The 21,137-nt window shown below is 37.4% G+C and overlaps 1 protein-coding gene across 1 annotated transcript in view; it reads left to right on the forward strand.

Moving 5' to 3' along the window:
- The first annotated feature begins 6,090 nt into the window (after positions 1-6,090).
- LOC106875702 (F-actin-capping protein subunit alpha-2) overlaps positions 6,091-21,137 on the forward strand; it is a 53,619-nt gene continuing 38,572 nt past the window's right edge. The window contains exons 1-2 of the mRNA XM_014923948.3: positions 6,091-6,799; positions 6,892-6,983. Coding sequence (XP_014779434.1) covers positions 6,945-6,983 — 39 coding nt within the window. The 5' untranslated portion in view covers positions 6,091-6,799; positions 6,892-6,944. The remainder of the gene's footprint in view (positions 6,800-6,891; positions 6,984-21,137) is intronic.

The following is a 21,137-nucleotide window of genomic DNA, read 5'->3' on the forward strand; positions in this document are numbered from 1 at the left end:
CACAATGTTGTTCACTTCACTTTTCAGGACTGCATTAATATATATTTTTTTTTTTTGCTGCTGTTGTTTAGCAGGTACTGCCTGAGTGATACCATATGGCATTCGAAGGCCGTCTGCACTGATCTCAGGCCTCTAGCACCTTCATTTCTTCTTAGGTAGAACCTGTCAACATCACTGTTTCTGCGGAAGTTCCTAGTTGCTGTCAAGATTTTGTAGGTTTTGATATCTATAGAGTGGATTTCCTCTACAGACCAATCAAGTATCCCAAATGTTGGGATCAGAACTGGTACTGCAAATGCATTGTGGGATATTGTTTTGCTGTAAGAGAAGAGTTCCGACTGCCATATTTTCCTAAGTCTGGTGTAATATTCTCAGGTCGCTCTATCTTTGTTCACAGTGCCTTCATATGATACATTTTCGTCTATGCCTTGGTACTTGTAACATTCTTTGTGTGGAATGGGGGAGATAGAGATACCGTTGATGTACAGGTTTTGGGTTTAGGGAACTGAGGTTCCTCGATCTTTAACCAAATATGAACATTTCTTTTGGCCAAATTCCATACCTATATCAGCTGAAAATGTTGTTTTCAATTGTTATATTGATATTTCTAGCATTGAAGATCATAGCATGTAACCATACGATAATGGATTCAGTGCCAAACTGAAAAGAAGTGCAGGAAGACTATCTCCCTGGAACATTCCCTTTGTAATGCCTATACTACTAAAAACAATTATTCTGTTCTCTGTAGTAAGAGTAAGAATAGTTGTCCGTGTCTTTGTGAGCCTCTTTATAGAAGCAGTTACGGTAATAGGTACCTTTGCCAGATGTAGGCACTTCAAAAGCCATGAATGAGGGATAGAGTCGAATGCCTTCTTATAGTCAAGCCATTCTGTCATAAGGTTTCTGCGCTGTTTTCTTACTTCAGACAGTACAGCTTTGCTCGGCACATCCCCACAATCCCTTTGTAGTAACGCCTTGTCTCGTGCGCATGCGTAGTCATCAATATCCAAGTTTGGCGCCCTTATTCATCCTCTTTCTCGGCCGGCCGACCATGAGCATGGACGTGTCAAACTGTCTCTCCAGCATTCCAACTCTGGGGACAGCTCATTCCAACATTCCAACGTTTCAGCAACCAAAGGGCGAAGTGCTGCCTATTTCCTCTGTAAATAAATATTGTTGTGTTGATGGTTCAGAATCTGCATTTCGTTGTTTCTTCAGAATTTAATGTACGGAAGCGGGTATACACCTGATGGTGTATAACCACTTTCCTACAAATTGGTGACCCCGAGTAAGAACAACCGCAGCCACGGATTCTGATCTACCGACCAATAATTCTACGCTGCCGCCGCTGACATAAGTAAATACGGCATTTCGAACAGCTCCCCGACTCAAGAACAAACGCAGCCCGGCACTTCCCTACAATTGATGACCCCGAATAAAGAACAACTGCAGCCGAAAATCTGAGCTATATATCAATACTACAATTGGTACCCCGAGCTAAAGATCTACAGACCTCGTTTTCAACAGCCATTGAATTCGTATGTTTCGCGACGTTCAACATCAGGATTGCCTCTACATTCTCATCCATCACAAGCGAAAAGCTAAGAAAATTTTTTCTACGTTAAAGTTTTTCATCTTGTCAATGACTTACAGAGCCTATAACCAAAGACTTCTTTACTGCTAAGACCTTTGTGGTTTTTCATACACAAAAACTTCACGGTTATTTCATCCTAACAACTTTTTGAGCAATTTCCTACATGTTTCACGAGACGTCAATTCATTCTTACACAGCGTCCTCTACTTGTTGAAAATAGCAGTAAAATGCACAGTTACATTTCAGTGAGTACATAACAGTTATTGATGCTTACTTGTTCCCAGTTCAGCATATTTCACACCTCTCCGTTTCTCTCGGCCGGAGAAGGGAAGAGTTACTGGCTTGTCTTTATTTGCATCGAGATCTTTTGGTCATTTTCGCTCGCAGCTCAGAATTCATGACAGCATTTTCCAGCAATGCCACTCAACGGTACCTCTCAAATAGACGCCCTATCAAATTTCTTTCGTCCTATACACAGCAGCAGCACCATCAACTACGAACTACAAGATTCACCAACAGCGTCAACACGACATGATTACCACCACGCAGCAGCAGCAGCAACAGTTCCAGTGATCAACATCAACAAGCACGGTTTTCTCGACTCTGTTAGAGTGGATGTTTCCACTCACGATCAACAGACCAGATAGAAAATTTTCAGTACCAGGTAACAGGTCCCAACTAGCATCCGACGCTCAACTACAGCTCTGCTCACTGACCACAACTTCCTGCGTATTAACATTCTAAATCTCCTTGTGTAACTTTTATAGAATATTCAGTACCAGGTAACAGGTCCCAACTAGCATCCGACGCTCAACTACAGCTCTGCTCACTGACCACAGCTTCCTGAGTACAGACATTCAACTTGTGTAACTCTTATACAAACTGGTATTTCTCTATCTCTATGTGTTCCGACACTTATCGTCAATATACAGACACTCTTTCAATGCTCTGTATTCCTCATTGACACATACACTCATATATTTTCTTTCCTTTCAGATTGCATGCATGTATCTCACAAGTGTACATTCATTTCTTTGATTTTCTTTGTGTGTGTTTGTGCCACATCTTGTGGGTGGTTTCAGTGGCCATCTTGCCTCAGGCGTTCCTCCAATTTTCTATTTTCGTGCTTTCAGCACTCGCATGGGAGCCATGTCGTAACGCCTTGTCTCGTGCGCATGCGTAGTCATCAATATCCAAGTTTGGCGCCCTTATTCATCCTCTTTCTCGGCCGGCCGGCCATGAGCATGGACGTGTCAAGCTGTCTCTCCAACATTCCAACTCTGGGGACAGCTCATTCCAACATTCCAACGTCTCAGCAACCAAAGGGCGAAGTGCTGCCTATTTCCTCTGTAAATAAATATTGTTGTGTTGATGGTTCAGAATCTGCGTTTCGTTGTTTCTTCAGAATTTAATGTACGGAAGCGGGTATACACCTGATGGTGTATAACCACTTTCCTACACCTTCTTTCCACCAGCTTGTTCATCAGTCACAATGCTGTTCGATTCACAATGGTCCCGGAGGAATTGGCTGAGACGATTTATGTGCAGTTTGTACATAATGTTTAGGCAAGCAATGGGCCTGTAGTTTCCTGCCACCTCGGTGATTTCATTTTTGGCAACAAGATTTATCCTTGCTCTAGCAGGCTAATGTGGTATTTCAGTCTGACCTTCCATAGTCCTTTTGAACATACATATCAATTGGTTTCTATAAAATGTCAGCTTCTTGTTTCAATATCCAACTATAAGTTCCGTTCGCATTCTGCAGTTTGCCTACTGCTATAGTAAAGGTTTCTGCATCAGTTTTGTATATTTTACTGTTAGTGTTGGTACAGTACATTCTATCTCAGCTGTATTTAACCATGATGCATTCAGGTTGATGTCCCTTTTTTCGTTCCAAATTTTTGACCAGGATGGTTGTAGATCTTTTTGGGAGGGAACTTTCTTAATGGTAATATTTTCCTTCCTCATCTGTCTGTATAATACTTGTGGGTAGGAAGTAAACTTGCAATTGATACTGGCTTGCTCAAAAATTCGCTTGTGATAGCGGAGTTCCTCGCTCATCGTCCTAAGTTCATGTTTTAAAGTGATCAGCTTTCCCTCAAGGGCTCGGTGTGAAGAGTTGCCATAAAAGTTTCATTAATTTTTGTCTAAGGTAGAGTTGGTGAGGTGTAAACTCATTCTTCTCCTTATATTTTATTGTTGTAATTAACCATCCAATATGGTCGCGCATGTTGTTGTTTATTTCAAGTTTTGTTTCCATCTAGGTTGTTTCCGTTAAGTAAATTTCATTACTTTATTCAATGCAGATTTCTCCTTGGTGTTCTTCAAGAGTAATAGCGGCTGTGTATATAAGAGTATTTATATTCCAGTTATTAACATCACATGATTCCATGTGCTCTCCAGCAACATTGTTGAGAACCTTAAACATTAGATGTATGCATGTATGTATGTATGTTGTTATTCAGATTTATTTTTAGATATCTTGCCAATGAAAAAGAGTCGGTTTCTCATCTAGATCTAAGGCTCCTTCATTGGAATTTTAAACAATTTCAACAAGGTTACTCATGCATGTTTTGTGTGTAAGTGTGCAATATTTGTAAGTCAGTGCATGTACAGATTTGTATTTTGTTTTATGTATGTATTCTCATGTACATAGTTGCATGTCTAGACATGTATATATGTATTTAAATGTTAAACTTGTGGTAAGTGTTGCATATTTTTACAGTTCCATTGATGACTTCTATCTATAATCTTCTAATAAACTTTCTTCTTTCCGGTTTTAAGAAGCCTAATTTCTCAAGATTGGTACTGAGGCAGCTTGTTACATATCCTAGAGTCCAAAATAGTTACGGGTATAAATCTGACCTAGTTAGTAAATCTGAACTTGTGAATAGCTGTAAATGCCTCAATATTTTAGCGTAGGTAAGGCAGTGAGCTGCCAGAAACGTTAGCATGCAGGGCGAAATACTTAGCGGTATTTCGTCCATCTTTACTTTCTGAGTTCAAATCCCGCCGAGGTTGACTTTGCTTTCATCCTTTCGGGGTCGATAAATTAAGTACCAGTTGTATACTGGGATTGATCTAATCGACTGGACGGATCTTTTTTAAAACGGGGGCCACATTTTTCATTAACGAAACACTTTGAAACTTGGAACACTGGTAGAATGTGTCATATAAAACATCTTTTTCTCTTAGTCTTCTTAAAAAAAAAAAGAAATCCATAAGTTATTCCATGTTAAAGTTGTCGTATTTCTGTAATTTCAACCAATCACTGACGTCCATTCAGCCGATATACATTAAGGGCCGACTACATAAACAAACGATTCTGAAACAATTAACCCTAACCCTAGGGTTAGGGTTAGGGTTAAAGCAAATTTAAAATGAAAAAAGCAAATAAAACGAAGGTATGGAGATTAAATACGTTTTACATCGCTTAATCAGCCAAAAGAGTAAATATAAACAACTGAATACTTGTCAGTGATTGGTTGAAATTATCGAAATAAGACAATTTTTTACATGAAATAAATTCGAATACAAAAATATTTTTCTGTTCTATAACACAAAATAGATAAGTATACGAAGTTTGAAAGTCTTTCCGTACCAAAAACACTACGTAAAACATTAATGAAAAATGTGGCCTCCGTTTTAAAATAGATCCGACTGGACCCCTCTCCCAAAATTTCGGGCCTTGTGCCTAGAATAGAAAAGAATATTTTAGCGTAGGTATTTTCTTTTTCGCTGATATTTCTCTTTAGGTTGACATCTGGTGGGCAACTAATTTCATTACTCTTCTCTGTCCTGAATCACTATATCTCGTCTCCAAACCACTATGCCTGGTCTACGTGGCACCTTTATTTTTAGATATTGTTTCTGTTGAAGTGAGCGGATCTTCTTGAGTACAGCAATGCATCACATATCTCGGTCCTACGAAAGAGAGGACCAAGATACATGTCGCATTGCTGTATCCAAGAAGACCCACCCACCACAACATGATTAATATCCTAAAACCAAGGTACCACGTAAAATGCCTTGGTGTGGATGCTAGCGCCACGTAAAATGTACGTAGGAAACTATGTAAAGTGTTTGGTGTTAGGAAATTAATCCAGCTGTAGAAACCTAGCCAAAACACTCTATGGAACTTGGGGCAACCCCCAGCCTTGCCAGTTCCTTTCAAGCTGTCCAACTCATGCCAGCATGGAAACCGGACGTTGCTGATGGTGATGATTTTACTGAGGTTGTTACTGAGAAATTCCGCCTATACTCTTTTTATATTACGAGTGGCTATGGTCTCTACCATACAGTGGGTTCTTATCTCTTAGATCACAGGATTATCTTTCCGACAGATCTCATTGTAGAGTGTGTTGGCTACAACATTGTTTCACCAGTAGATATTAATGTGATGACATTTTTGGACAACTCTGAATTATATTTTCGTATACACACACACATATAGGTAAGTTTTCGGTATAAGTCTATGACGTCATGAGTGAGTGTCTGACATTGTCCTTCATCTGCTCGACAGAGCTGAACAGTTAAACACGTTCGTATACACACTCACTCATAACTGACGTCATGTACCAATACCAAAAAATTACCTATGCCTATGTATCTATGTGTGTGTGTGAAGTAGAAAAAATGCTTTGTTTATAATAGTTGACTTTTCCCAAACAGGAAGTGACCTCACATTAATGTCAACTACACCCACTATATTTCATCTGCATTAATTTCTTTTCTAAACATCCTACTCAGCAGAATTTTCTCTTAATTTCATACCAACTATTAAAAGTACTTTAGAAGAAATTGCTCTATCAGAAAAATAAAAAAATTAAAAATTAGCTTGCTGAGTCCACGGATCATTTAGTTGCAATTTTTTTTTAATTACGACCCTCCTCCATACACACTTACATACACATACACACCCATGAGTATGTAAATGTGTGTGTTTGTGCCCATGCGATGTGATGTTCAATTTTGTAGGGGATGATTTAAGGAAATCACAAAATTACAATATTTTCTTGAAATATTTAAATGCAACGCAGTCCCGAAGCCGGAGATAATTTATAATAAATATAGACCCGCCAAGCGCAAGCACTCTTTTAGTCCAACACACGCACAGTGATGTGCACACATTGACACATAGAGGCATACACAATAGCGTAGGCATAACCAACAATAATATTTATTATACATTTTTATTTATTTATAGTTAGTATATTTTCACATTTTCTCAAAAAATATCTACAGATATAAAAAGTAGTAAATAATATTACTGATTAAATTTTTTTTATTTATTTTAGCTTTTTCCGCCCAGCATGCATCATTCCTTGCTTTGCTAACATTCGAAATCAAAATGGCTGATTACGATGATCAGATTTCCGACGGCGAAAAGGTAACATTTTGTTAACATTTTCCTTTTATTTTCATTTAGTATTTATCTTGATAAAGAATAAGAATTTTTATTATATTCCAATCTTTCCCCCCAAATTTTTCAGGTTATAACAGTATTTAGTTGCGTGTAATAGGAATCAAATGACATGGTCTTGGTGGATGTCACACACATTCGTACATATGTATATATATTTATGTATAACATATATATCTGCACATGACTAGCTAGTAAATATTTAATATACACATGAAAAATGGACATGTATATATGTGTGTGTGTGTGTGTCTGTAATATGTACATTCTTATAATACACATACATAACACTTGACCATGTTTACTGTGCGACCCCTCCCTTCATCTTTTAAAAATCCAATTATTTCAGTTCGTTAATTCATATATATATATATATATATATATATATATATTATATAAATTTTTCGTAAGTATTTCAGTGGAATAACCAGTAACATTATTATTATTCTAGTGAATAATAGTTTGATGTTACTCTGTCTTCATTTTATTTCTGCTCAACACCGCCCTCAATCAAATAATGATTAATTAATTCTAACAGGAACCACCTGAAGATTTTAACCCCTCAACCTTCCTAATGTTTTTTTATTCGTTTTGTGCCTTATTTCATATTTTCATTCTTCGTCAATGCACTTTGAAGAGGCATGAATGATACAAGTTCCTATTTCACAGCATTAAAAAAAAAGAATCTGGGCGTCTTCTTGGATGAAGGAAGCTTATTGGCAGTAGAAGTGGTAGAGTGTGTGCTGGTTGGCTGATTCGATGCTTTTACGATATTTCGTTAGCTTCGTACCCTCTGGTTTTGAGTTCATATCCCATCAGAGTCCACTCATTGTTTAGATTCTGTTTGTCTCGAGTAATAAAAGAAGCACCAGTTATATAATAAAATCGATTCGACAACGTCAGCTATGACTCCTGTCCCACCTAAAAATTGGTCGTGTTTCATCAAACGGCAGCAATATATATATTTGGCATTCTTTAACTGCAAAGAACTATCCTATGTAGAACCGAAAAAAAATAAAATAGTTTACAAGGATAGACAACTAGATTCAATTATTATATCGCTTCCCTTTTAACAAATATGGCCTCTCTCCTTTTACTCAAAGTGGTTATATATATAAATATATATATATATATATATATATATATATATATATATATATATATGGTGAAGAGATTGACGTAAACAACCTGCACTTCGATTGTCAGTTTGTATTGTTTCCGTCAAAATATTTTGTAAACAATTCTAATAGGTTTGACTTTTAGATGTCTTTTTTTTTGTTGGCTGCAAGAATGTCACCTACTGCGATTCGTCTCTATTTTGATACACACACATTATATATATATATGTAAAATTTCACTAGTGTTCTTCGCGATTTTTACATCCTGTATTAAAATTGAAAGATTATCATCCTGAAGAGTTGCAGCCCATATTAGACAAGCTGTAGCGATTATTTATAGCTATTTGCTGGTGGCACTAAATATTGTAATACATTAAAAAATAATTTTTTAAATGTAATGATTTATCAGTTCTTTTTCTTCTAAGAGCTAATCAGAGTACAATATTACTCCTGTATAGTAACTTGTGTTTATAAATCGAAACACTTCATTTGAAATTATCCAAGTCACTAAGCATATTGCTTTCTTTTTTTTTTTTTTGTCTAAAAGTGACATTTTATTAGCATTTTCTAACACCATGTTCGCTTAGCACCCACCTTCAAATGCAATACCAACATTTTTAAATGTCTGCTGTGTTTTCGGATATCCTTTGGCTCATCATAAATTTAAGTTGTCGATAGTTGTTGGGCAGTAGGTGTGCACAGTGTTTCTGATCCATAAAGGTTTTTTTATATGATTGGTGCATGTGTGTGTGTGATTAAATAGACAATTTCTTATGTAGATGCTTCCCGGAAACATTTACGAGGGCGATAAAAAAATAAGAGTCTTAAATGATGTTCAAAATCCGGTCACGTACTTTTCATCCATCGCCGCCGATAACTTCACCATTTTATAAAGAAAACTATAAGTTCCATCATCATAGCCACCATATTACCATCGATAAATACCGTTATTAAAGACGAGCCGACCATAGAGCTTTTACATATTTGCTAGAAATATCAAACAGATCTCACTCATCTATACTGATTGTGTGAATAAAAGGGAAGAACATAAATTAAACCTCAGATATTCGGTTTGGGGGTGGGGATGGCATCGGTAATATCTTAGATCACAAGACTGAATAGAATTGACCTGGAGCTTATGAGCAACTACTTTTAATATGAAATCTAAACTGCTGGTACAAAGGTTTAAATTTGATGGAACTGAAAATGTATAGGATTCTATCGACCGAGCAATAATTTTATCGATCTTATAGGCATTGACAAATACAGTCGATTCCAACAGGTTTTGAATTTAGAAACTAGAACGAGTAGAACTTAAAAGAGAGAGAGAGAGAACGAAAAAATACCGCTGTAAGGCATACCATTTGGCACTCTTTCAATAATCAGTATCATTGTAACAAAAGCTTTCCTTTTCGACTAAAGCATTAAGTGAAATATCGGTTAAAGAATTTAGAAAACTATCGATAAGTTTTTGTTGCTGTATTTAAATATAAAACAGAAAAGAGTTTGTTGACCCCCCAGTTTTAAAGGATAAAGAATCAATACGTTTGCCACGCCCTCCGTAGGCATTTTGTTACTAATACGAAAATACGGAAATTGCTATTACTTGTATTGGCTATTACTTGTATAGACATTGTTGTATTAATTGTTAGTGTTTATTACATGAAGGAAATATTTATTTGCAGAATTTTTTTTTTTTTTAGAGGCAAAGTTATTTTTATCTTTCTCAGACCACCATAGCACACACACACGCAGCTACGCAAACATTTATACACACACTCAGCTACGCAAACATTTATATATACACACACACACACGCACAATGTTTCTACACAGTTTTATTATCTGCGAGCTTTGTAGTTTGATGTCCGGTTGAAATTACATTCGCGCAAGGGATAGAGGAAGCATGTAAGAGAGAGAGGAAGCATGTAAGAATTTTGAACATTAATTTCGAAAACTTGTGTATCCGGTAGGCGCAGGCGTAGTTGTGTGGTTGAGAAACATGCTTCCTAATCTTGCTGTCTAAGGTTCAGTCCCGCTGCACATCTTTGGCAAGTGTCTTCCACTTAGCTTCAGGCCAATCAAAGTCTTGTGTGTGAATTTGGTTGATAGAAACTGAATAAAAACCCGTGTCCAACGTCTATCTGTCTGTCTATCTGTCTGTCTATCTGTCTGTCTATCTGTCTGTCTATCTGTCTGTCTATCTGTCTGTCTATCTGTCTGTCTATCTGTTTGTCTATCTATCTATCTGTCTATCTATCTGTCTGTCTAGCTGTCTATCTAGTTTGCTAGCTAGCTATCTAACCTACCTACGTGTCTGTCTGTCCGTCTACCTAGGTACCTAGCTACCTACATAGCTAGCTAGCTATCTACCTACCTAGCCATCTAGCTACCTATCTATATAAAATCTGTCTGTCTAGCTGTCTGTCTAGCTGTCTGTCTAGCTGTCTGTCTAGCTGTCTGTCTAGCTGTCTATCTATCTAGTTTGCTAGCTAGCTATCTAACCTACCTACGTGTCTGTCTGTCCGTCTACCTAGGTACCTAGCTACCTACATAGCTAGCTAGCTATCTACCTACCTAGCCATCTAGCTACCTATCTATATAAAATCTACATAAGATATATAAACATGGTAAATTTAACCATTTCTCCATAGACTGAAAAAAAAATGATCAATCTTAATCAATTTTAGAATCTTATCAGGTTCTCATCAAAGTGGTCCACATCACGTAACCAATCTCAGAATTAACTACCCTGTTGATATACACAACAAATCTAGTAGCCTCACAAAACTGGAGCTTCTAGTTTGCACACCATGTTTAAGACTTTATATGTATATATAATACACACATATATATATATATATATATATATATATATACATACATACATACATACATACATCCACACATCCATACATACATACACACATAAGTGCAGGCGTGACTGTGGTAAGAAGCTTACTTCCCAACAACATGGCACTTTGGACAAGTGTCTACCACTATAGCCTCAGATCAACCAAAGCCTTGTGAATGGATTTAGTAAATGGAAACTGAAAGAAGCCTGTTGTATATATGTGTGTGTGTATGTATATATATATATATATATATATATATATATATATATATATATATATATATATACATATATATATTTGTGCGTCTGTGTCTCTTTGCCATTGCTTGACAACCAATGCTGGTGTGTTTATGTTTGCATAGCTTAGAGGTTCAGGAAGAGAAACCTATAGAATAAGTACTAGGCTTACAAAAAATAAGTCCTGGGGTCAATTTCATCTAAAACCCTTTAAGGCAGTGCTACAGCATGGGTGCTGTCAAATCACTGCAACAAGTAAAAGAATATATATATGTATACACACACACACACACACACACACACACATATAATGTGGACTTCCCTGCCCACCCACCTTTCCTGACTCTCTAGTCCTATTCTCCCTCTTTCCAGCTGGGGAAGCTATATATCTTCTCTTCAGCAAGGCACTTCTTTCTGTCTTTCTATCATACATTCACCTTCTTCAATACTACACCCTTACTCAGTTGAAGGAGTCTTATCTTGTGAGATACTCGATGGCGTCACTAGTGCTGGTGCCACAAAACAAAGCACCCAGTATACTCAGTAAAGTGGTTGGCATTAGGAAGGGCATCCAACCAGTGACACCAAATCAGAGCAGATATTGGAGCTCAGCACAGTCTACTGGCTTGTTGGTTCCTGTCAGACTAACCAGTCCATGCCAGTCTGGAAAATGGATGTTAAATGATGATGATGATATATGTGAGTTTTGTAATCCATTATTACACGCACATACACTAGACCAGTGCTGGGGCAAGGGCTTTTGAATTTTTGTATGGGAGAAACACATCCATGTGTGTGTATATATATATATATATATATATATATATATATATATATATATAACCTCATCATTGGAGGCGCAATGGCCCAGTGATTAGGGCAGCGGACTCACGGTCAAAGGATCGCGGTTTCGATTCCCAGACCGGGCGTTGTGAGTGTTTATTGAGCGAAAACACCTAAAGCTCCACGAGGCTCCGGCAGGGGATGGTGGTGAACCTTGCTGTACTCTTCCAACACAACATTCTCTCACTCTTTCTTCCTGTTTCTGTTATACCTGTATTTCAAAGGGCCAGCCTTGTCACGCTGACTATCCCCGAGAACTACGTTAAGGATACACGTGTCTGTGGAGTGCTCAGCCACTTGCACGTTAATTTCACGAGCAGACCGTTCCGTTGATCAGATCAACTGGAACCCTCGACGTCGTAAGTGACGGAGTGGTCAACAACAAAACCTCATCATTGTTTTAACATTTACTTTCCCATGCTTTCATGGGGCAGACATTGGTTTTAGCAGACTTTCTACAACCAGATGTTCCTGTTCTTAAGCAAGGTAGTATTTTACTCTATTCCAGATGTTTTCACTGCAGATCGCAAATGTTACTGTTGGTATGATGAAATTTTTTTACAATTATCATCTCAACAACTTGTCCAAGGTGCTTTGCAGTGGGACCGAACCCCAAACCATATGGTTGGGAAGCAAACGTTTTAACTGCACAGTCACCCTGTACCTCACAGCCACATCTGTGCTATGTATGATAGATTGTCTGACATGTTTCATGGTCTTATCAGCTTTCAACTAAAGACTGGGTCTTTCGGTTTCTGTGCACTGCTTTTGGGCAGTAATAACTCCTTCATTTCCTCTCCTTAATTGCAGTTAGCCAGTGTATTGATCATGGATGACTTGGTGGGACAGGTTGTGGGACAGCCAGCCGAGAGGTCACTGGTATCTTGCCTCTTCCAGCAACTATTGCATTCATGTCCATCCACTTGCCTTAAATGGTTTAAATCACTTTATTGCATATATATAATAATATGATGGTAAGAACTGTATGTGAAGCAGTGATAACTGTTTAAAATTGACATACAGTTTGTTAGCTTGTAATGCACAGAGTTCAAGTGGTTTTGATGGCTCCAGCAGGCTGATATGTTCAACATATATAAAGTCAGATCCTTCAAGTGCTACTTGAATGATCCATTTGTTAAAAGGGCTTACTAGTCACTCTTTAGATAAAAATGTGCGTGTGTTTATATATTTATATATATAAGCGCAAGTGTGACTGTGTGCTAAGAAGTTTGCATTGTAACCATATAATCTTGGCTTCAGTTCTGCCACATGGTACCTTGTGTGAGTGTCTTTTACTATAGCCCCAGGCCAGCCAAAGCCTTGAGAGTGGATTTGGTGGTTACAAACTGAAAGAAACCGGTCGTGTGTGTACATATATATATATATATATATATATATATATATATATATATATATATATATATTTGTGTGTGTGTTACTGTCTCCTTGCTTTGACTTTATGTGATTGCTGTCAAGGAATGTCACTGACATGCAAGTGGTGTCCTTCATTTCTTATCTTCCTTGAAAAATGTCTGGTCATGAGGAATATTACCTTACTTGGAAACAGCTAAGGGTTGGCAACAGGAATGACATCCAGCTGTAGAAAATCCACCTCAACAAATTCTGTTAGACCCGTACTTGCATGGGTTGCACAATTAAACAACAATGGTTATTAAATATTTTTCTCTATTGACTCTGAGCTGTCTCAGATCTAACCTGTAATGAACACTCTGTTTTAACAATGAGTAACTGTGTATTCAGTTACTACCTGCTGTTAATTTAACAAGTATTTGGCTGAAACATTCCACTGGCACATGCATAATTTAGATCTCAGGTTAAATGGATGTGATACTGTGCAACAAGCCATGCTAGTTGAAGTACAGGTGCAATCCATCTGTTGGGCTTCCACATTGTTTCCATTTATCCAATTTCACTCATGAAATTCGGGGTGACCTGTGAATTCAAACTTTGTATGAACTTTAAATATTTTGGACACATCTAAATTATAAAATTATAGATGCAGTACTCCATCTTCATGATATATATTCTAAGGTATATCAGCTTGATGAATGCTGCTCCTCTTCCTGCAATGAATTGCACCGTTTCATGGTACCTATAAATTTTTACATGAACTGGTTTCTTGGCCACCAATTTTCTAAAGCCCCAGGGAAGTTTAAAAGCCAGTGCTTATCCCTGGCTTCATGGCATTAAGCAAATGATGATAATTATTCTAATCTTGATTTGAATGCTAATCTTTAAAGGCAACATTCCTAGAAAATCATTGGACCATACTTCTGTGAGTTGACTTTTTGTATGTATTAATTTATTTCTCTAATTTAACCCTTTAGAATTTAAAATGGCCATATCTGACCCAAATATTCCACCTTTTTTATGTTCAAAGTAGCTAAATTCTGCCTTTCACATCTACCTTGCTATGTCAGTTTAAAAATAAGCAATCACATCATCAAAATCTCAATGCTATGAAATAATGGAAAATTAATTCTAGACAGTGTAAATAATTAAACATTACATTTAACAGAGTAACCTGAATGCTAAAAGGTTAATGTAATTAAGCTGTCAATTTCACAGCCATATCATGTTGAAAACACCTATTCTCATCCAATCACTGAGATTATGCAACATCAAGCCTAGTTAGTATTTAGATGGATTACTGCTTGTGAGACCCAAGTATTGTAAGCAAAACTTTTAATGGCAGTGCCCATTTTGTTAAAAATAAGTGCAGGTGTGACTGTGTGGTTAAGAAGCTTGCTTCCCAACCACTTGGTTCTGGATTCAATCCAACCGTGCGGCACTTTGGACAAGTGTCTTCTGCTATGGTCCCAGGTTGACCAAAGCCATGCAAATGGATTAGGTAGGTGTAAAACACAAACTGAAAAACACATACTGTATATATGCGTGCGTGCGTTGTGTGTTTTGTTGTCGTCTTGTCTCGATATCATGTGATAGTTGCGAACGAGTGTCACCACCATGCAGCAGTATCCTTCGTTTCCAATCTTATGTGAAAACATGTCCAGCCATGGGGGAAAATTTACCTTATTTGGGAACAGGTGAGGGTTGGTGACAGGAAGTACATTAAGCTATAGAAAATCTACCTCAACAATTTCTAGCCAGCCTATGCAGGCATGTAAAAGTAGACTTAATGTTGATGATGATGGTTTTGTCAAAAAGAAATGGGTGGAATAAAGGTTTTACATTGACTATTCTGAAATATATGTGGCTCTGATTGATCTGATTGATCTGAAATATATGTGGCTCTGATTGATCTGATTGATCTGAAATATATGTGGCTCTGATTGATCTGGGCTGTTGTCGTTATCATCATTGTTTAGTGTCTGCCTTCCATGCTGGCATGAGTTGGACAGTTTGACAGGAGCCAGCACCAGACTTCTGTGTTGGTTTTGGCATGGTTTTTACAGCTGCAGGCCCTTTCTAACACCAAGCACCAGTAGAGTGGACAGAGTGCTTTTTACATGGCATAAGCACAAGGAAGGTCAGTTTTGGCATGGTTTTTACAGCTGGATGCCCTTCCAAACGCCAACCACTTTACGGAGTGGACTGGATGCTTTTTTACATGGCACCAACACTGGTAGGGTCACTAAGTAACTTGCAAGACAAAGATCTTTGAGAGGAGTGGGGCAGGGGTGAGGTATTCTCATAACTATAATGAATTGGTTTTGTTAAAATTACTACAATTTAAATTTGTTTACGTGTTCTAACACCTTGTATTGATATGAAATATTATAAACATTCTGCATCATCAGTTTACTTGTTTCAGTCATTTGACTGCAGCCATGTTGGGGCACTGCCTTGAAGGGTTCAGCCTAACAAGTCAACTTTAATTCTTATTTTTTTTCTTTAACCATTTGGCATTTAAACTGGGCATGTCTGACCCAAATATCCTACTTGCTTTATGTGCAGACTGGCCAGATCTGGTATGTCACACCTATCCTACAATGTCCATTCTAAGAAAAGTTTCATCATCCAAATCTCAAAGCTACAAGATAATGCATGATTAATTCAAAATAATACGAATAAATAAGCATTAAATTTGACAGTAATATCAACACTAAAGGGTTAAAGTCTGGTACTTGTTCTGTCAGTCCCTTTCACCAAACTTCTAAGTTATGGGCAACGTGAACAATCCAGCACAGACTGTCAAACAGTTGGAGGGAACGAATAAAAACACACACATATATGCAGATATATAAATATGTATTTATAATATAATAAATGACTGTGTGGAAAGAAGCTTGCTTCCCAACCACTTGGTTCCAAGTTCAGTCCCACTGCATGGCACCTTGGGCGTCTTCTACTACAGCCTCAAGCCAACCAAAGATTTGTGAGTGTATTTGGTAGACAGAAACTGAAAGAAGACTGTTGTATGTATGTGTGTGTGTACATGCATGTCTTTGTGTCTCTGTTTGTCCCCCCTCACTGCTTGACAACTGGTGTTGGTGTGTTTATATCCCTGTAACTTAGCAGTTTAGCAAAAGAGACTGATAGAATAAGTATTAGGCTTAAAAATAAGTCCCAGGATTGATTTGTTCAATTAAAACCCCTCAAGGTGGTGCTGCAGCAGGGCCACAGTCAAATGACTGAAACAAGTAAAAGAAAATATATGTATACGTAAAATATAGGGTAGTGAGTTTTTTTTAGAAAATTTACTACCAGTGGTCTAGCTTGTATAAAAAGTCAATCGACAACATATTCTCAATATAAAATAGTGTACATTTAAACACAAGAGAAAACTGCCTTCAACAGGCAGTTTTTACACACTAGAAGTTGTCAAAATGACCAAAACCACATTTAAGAGCAATCTTCAAAAGGAATGGAAAATAAAAACTTTTACCTTTTTATTTTCCATTCCTTTTGAAGATTGCTCTTAAATGTGGTTTTGGTTGTTTTGACTACTTCTAGCATGTAAAAACTGCCTGTTGAAGGCAGTTTTCTCTTGTTTAAATGTACACTATTTTATATTAAGTATATATATATATATATATATATATGTGATGAACTTCCATACACTTTCTGTCTACCAAATTCACTGACGAGGTGCTGGTTGACCTAAACCTGAAACCACATAGTTACAGAGTGAGATTCTAAACCACAGAGCCATACCTTGAAGTACAACTATTCTTGAATGAAGCTCTGTCACTAGTTTAAGTATACATGTTGCACAAGTAGGTAAAATTTTTTAAGTTCTCTCCCACAACATTTCTTGTTTGTTTATAGCAAGTTGAAGTGTCCAAGTGTTTGGGAAATTAGGTGGTTTTCATGTTAAGAGCTGTTAATATGTCACTGGATTTCATAAATGTCGAATGGCATTCAATCTACTTAAAATTTTTAACTATGCATTGTGATCCATTGCAGTGTGTGTGTGTGTCATTTTAAGATTTACTTTTCCTTGCTTGCATGAATTGGACAAACTAAGTTGAGGCAGATTTTCTACAGTCGGATGCTGTTCCTGTTGCCAACCCTTACCTATTTCCAAACAAGGTAACATTTTACCCTAATTTGGACATATTTATATGGGACATTGCTAACAAACAGGAGTACTTGTATGATGGATGTTAGTTTGCAATTAGTATGCAATGTCGAAACAAAGAGATAGAAATATACATACAAAGTGGTTGGCATTTGTTAGGGCATCCAGCTGTAAGAACCATGCCAAAACTGACCTCACCTGTGCTGGTACCACGTAAAAAGCATTTGGCTCACTCTGCGGAGTGGTTGGTGTTAGGAAGGGCATCCAGCTGCAAAAAAAAAAAGCATACCAAAACAGACACTGAGGCATGATGCAGGCTCCTGCCTGGCTAGCTCCTGTCAACCTGTCCAACCCATGCCAGCATGGAAGGTGGACATTAAATGATGATGATGAAGAAAGGCATTTGGCCATAGAAAATTAAACCTCATCAAATTCCATCTGACCCATGCAAGCATGGAAAAGTGGATGTTAAAATGATGACGGTGATATATATAATCACATAGATATGCTTTTCAGTTGACACCTCACTCACAAAGTTGGGTTGAGGCTATAGTAGAAGGCATTTGCTCAAGGTGCCCCCACCTCCCACTCCATGTGTGTGTGTATATTAGACAGTGTGTTGTCCAGTGCAATATGGTTTGAGAATCTTTTGTCTGTTTCAGCCATTGGACTGCAGCTATGCTAAGATGCCACTTTGAAGGGCTTTAGTTGAATGAATTGACCCCAATACATTTTTAAAACTTGGTGCTTGTGCTATAGGTCCCTTTGGTTGAACTGCTAAGTCATGTAGACATTAACAAACCAACACTGGCCATCAAAAGGTGATGGGGAGCAAAGACAAAGGCACACACATTGATATACACTTATGTATAAATATGATAGGATTCTTTCAGTTTTCGCGTACCAGATCCACTGACATAGCTTTGGTCTGCCCAGAACTATAGTGGGATTGAATCCAGAACCATCTGGTCGGGAAGCGAGCTTCTTATCACACAGCTATGCCTGCATTGTTTTAAACTGCTACACTAGAAATAACTTGTTTGAACTATTCATCACGGATGTAAGACCATCAGTTAAACCCCTGCCAATATAGACCCTCTATTGGTACACATACAATCTCTTTACCTCTTTTAATAAAACATACTAACAAAGTGTATTTCTTTTTCATTTGCTAAAGCAGACATTGGAGCCCGATGAAGTCATCAGACTCATTGGATCCTGTTGAATTGTCCAACTCATACCAGCAGAAAAGACAAGACGTTAAAGGATGATGATATTAAAGCTGCACTTGTGTATTTTTCAATTAGCCTTGTATTACTCAAATTAATTTTTAACTTATAGAAACGGGCATGGCTGTGTGGTTATGAAGCTTGCTTTTCAATCATGGATTTAGGTTCAGTCCCATTCCATTGCACAGCACCTTGGGCAAGTGTCTTCTACTATAGCCTTAGGCAACCAAAGCTGTGTGAATGGATTTGATAGGTGGAGGCTTAAAGAAGCCTGTTGCGCGTGTATGTGTGTTTATGTGTACCCTTGTTTTGACATTATGTGATGATTGTGAGTGAGAATCACCATCATACAAGTGATGTCATTCAATTCTTATCTTCTGTGAAAACATATCTGGCCAGGGGTTAATATTACCTTGCCTGGAAACAGGTGAAGGTTGGTGAAATGAAGGACATATGATCATAGTAAATCTACCTCAACAAATTCTGTTTATTCCATGCAAGCATGGAAAAGTGGACATTAAAATGATGATGATGAGACTGCTAGTCAAAACGTTTTGCTGGGACATATATACCCACAACTTCAGAAGTTTCTTTCCATCATTGTTTTAAAGATCACTCTGCATACTTCAACACATACAGTGGTTTATTATGTGGAATTGTTTGGCAATCTTATGTGTTGTAACTCCATAGTGCAGTTTGTTCTTGTTGGTGCATAGACCCTGGTTGTAGCTGACCTCTGAAGATCAAAGACATGTTCTTTCTCTCCTTTCTCACTAAACCATGAAATAAAAATTGACCCAATTGCACCATGTTCCCATTATAGTAGGAAAAGCCTAAACCAGTGATTCCCAACATAGGGCATGGGATCCAAATTTTTTTCTTTTTTTTTTTTAGTGGGACGTGGAATTGTGAAAATCTTTTTTTGTTTTCTTAGTCAGTAATGTACTTCTTTTTTATACTCAGTACTTAAAAAAAAGTTACCAGTAGATTCTTTCATATTAAATAATTGTGATAAAATATTAAAAATAAAGTTGTTTTTTTCCAACTGCTGGTGGGGCATTTCTCTGGAAAGTTACAGTGGGGTCTAGGGGAAAATAGGTTCAGGAATGTAACCTCTATCGGATTCCCAATATCAAAAATAGAAAACTGATCACGTTGCAACTTTGTAGTCAAGTGTCTTTATGACTCTTTGTTAATGGTGTCCTATGTAACTGGGATTTGCTTTCGTTTTTAATTGGAAAAAAAAAAAAAAATGGAGTTTTTGGTGATGAAAACTTCATCTGGTAAAATGAACACGACCTAGATTCTTTACAGTTGAGGAAATTGTTAATGATATTTATTCTTTGGATGATGAATTTGCACTTAGAGAGACAATGAGAGCGATTCAGACATTCAAACTGGTGAAAATGATGAGGAAAGTAGTGATTTGAGTGAACAAATACAGTAGTTGAGAGATAGGCCTATCGCTGTTATTCTCCTGAATTTTTTTTTTTTTTTTGTGATTCTTGTCCATTAGTTTGCTTGTCATGAACAAATATGGTAATTGAGAGATAAGCCTATTATTGTTATTCTTCTGAATATTTTTTTGTGATTCTGTCAGCTAGTTTGCCTGCAATTATCATTCTTGAGCTGTGTATGCAACAATTTTTTTTTTTTTTTTTGCTGAGGAGCCCAGGTGGATGTTAAAGTTAGACACAGGTGCCCAGGTCTGGGATGGTTAAGAAAGGCCTTATTGACCTAGACAGGATTTGGTCTTGGAAGGTGAAGGGATGGTAATTGATTGCTATTAAAATAATGTCATTCCTCTGCTGTCTAGATTCTACTATAACCATGAGACTGGCTCTGTGATTAAGAACTGTGCTTCCCAACTAATTGGATTTGGATTCAGTCCCACTGCTTGGCAAGTGTCTTCTATAGCATCAGACTACCAAAACCTCGCAAGTGGATTTGGTAAATGGAACTTGAAGTCCATCATATATATATATCATTAATGTGTCTATAAAATGTATGTATTGGTGTCTTGTCTTGACACATCACATGATGGTTGTACATGAGTGCCACTGTCATATAGGCACTGTGCTTCATTTCTCAATCTTGTGAAAACCATGTCTAGCCATGGGAAAATATTACCTTACTCAACAAGTGAAGATTGGCAACAGAAATGGCATCCAGCTATAAAAAATCTGCCTCAACAAATTCCATCCAACCCATGCAAGGATGGAAATATGGACAGTAAACCAATGATTATACATACATACATACACTGGTGGATGTTATTGATATTAAGACATGGTTGCTCTCATTTCCCATTCCTCAGTTGTATAAGTGAGAGAA

This window comes from Octopus bimaculoides, chromosome 5 (assembly GCF_046866305.1).
Source record: "Octopus bimaculoides isolate indiv1 chromosome 5, ASM4686630v1, whole genome shotgun sequence".
In the NCBI taxonomy this organism is placed as follows: domain Eukaryota; kingdom Metazoa; phylum Mollusca; class Cephalopoda; order Octopoda; family Octopodidae; genus Octopus; species Octopus bimaculoides.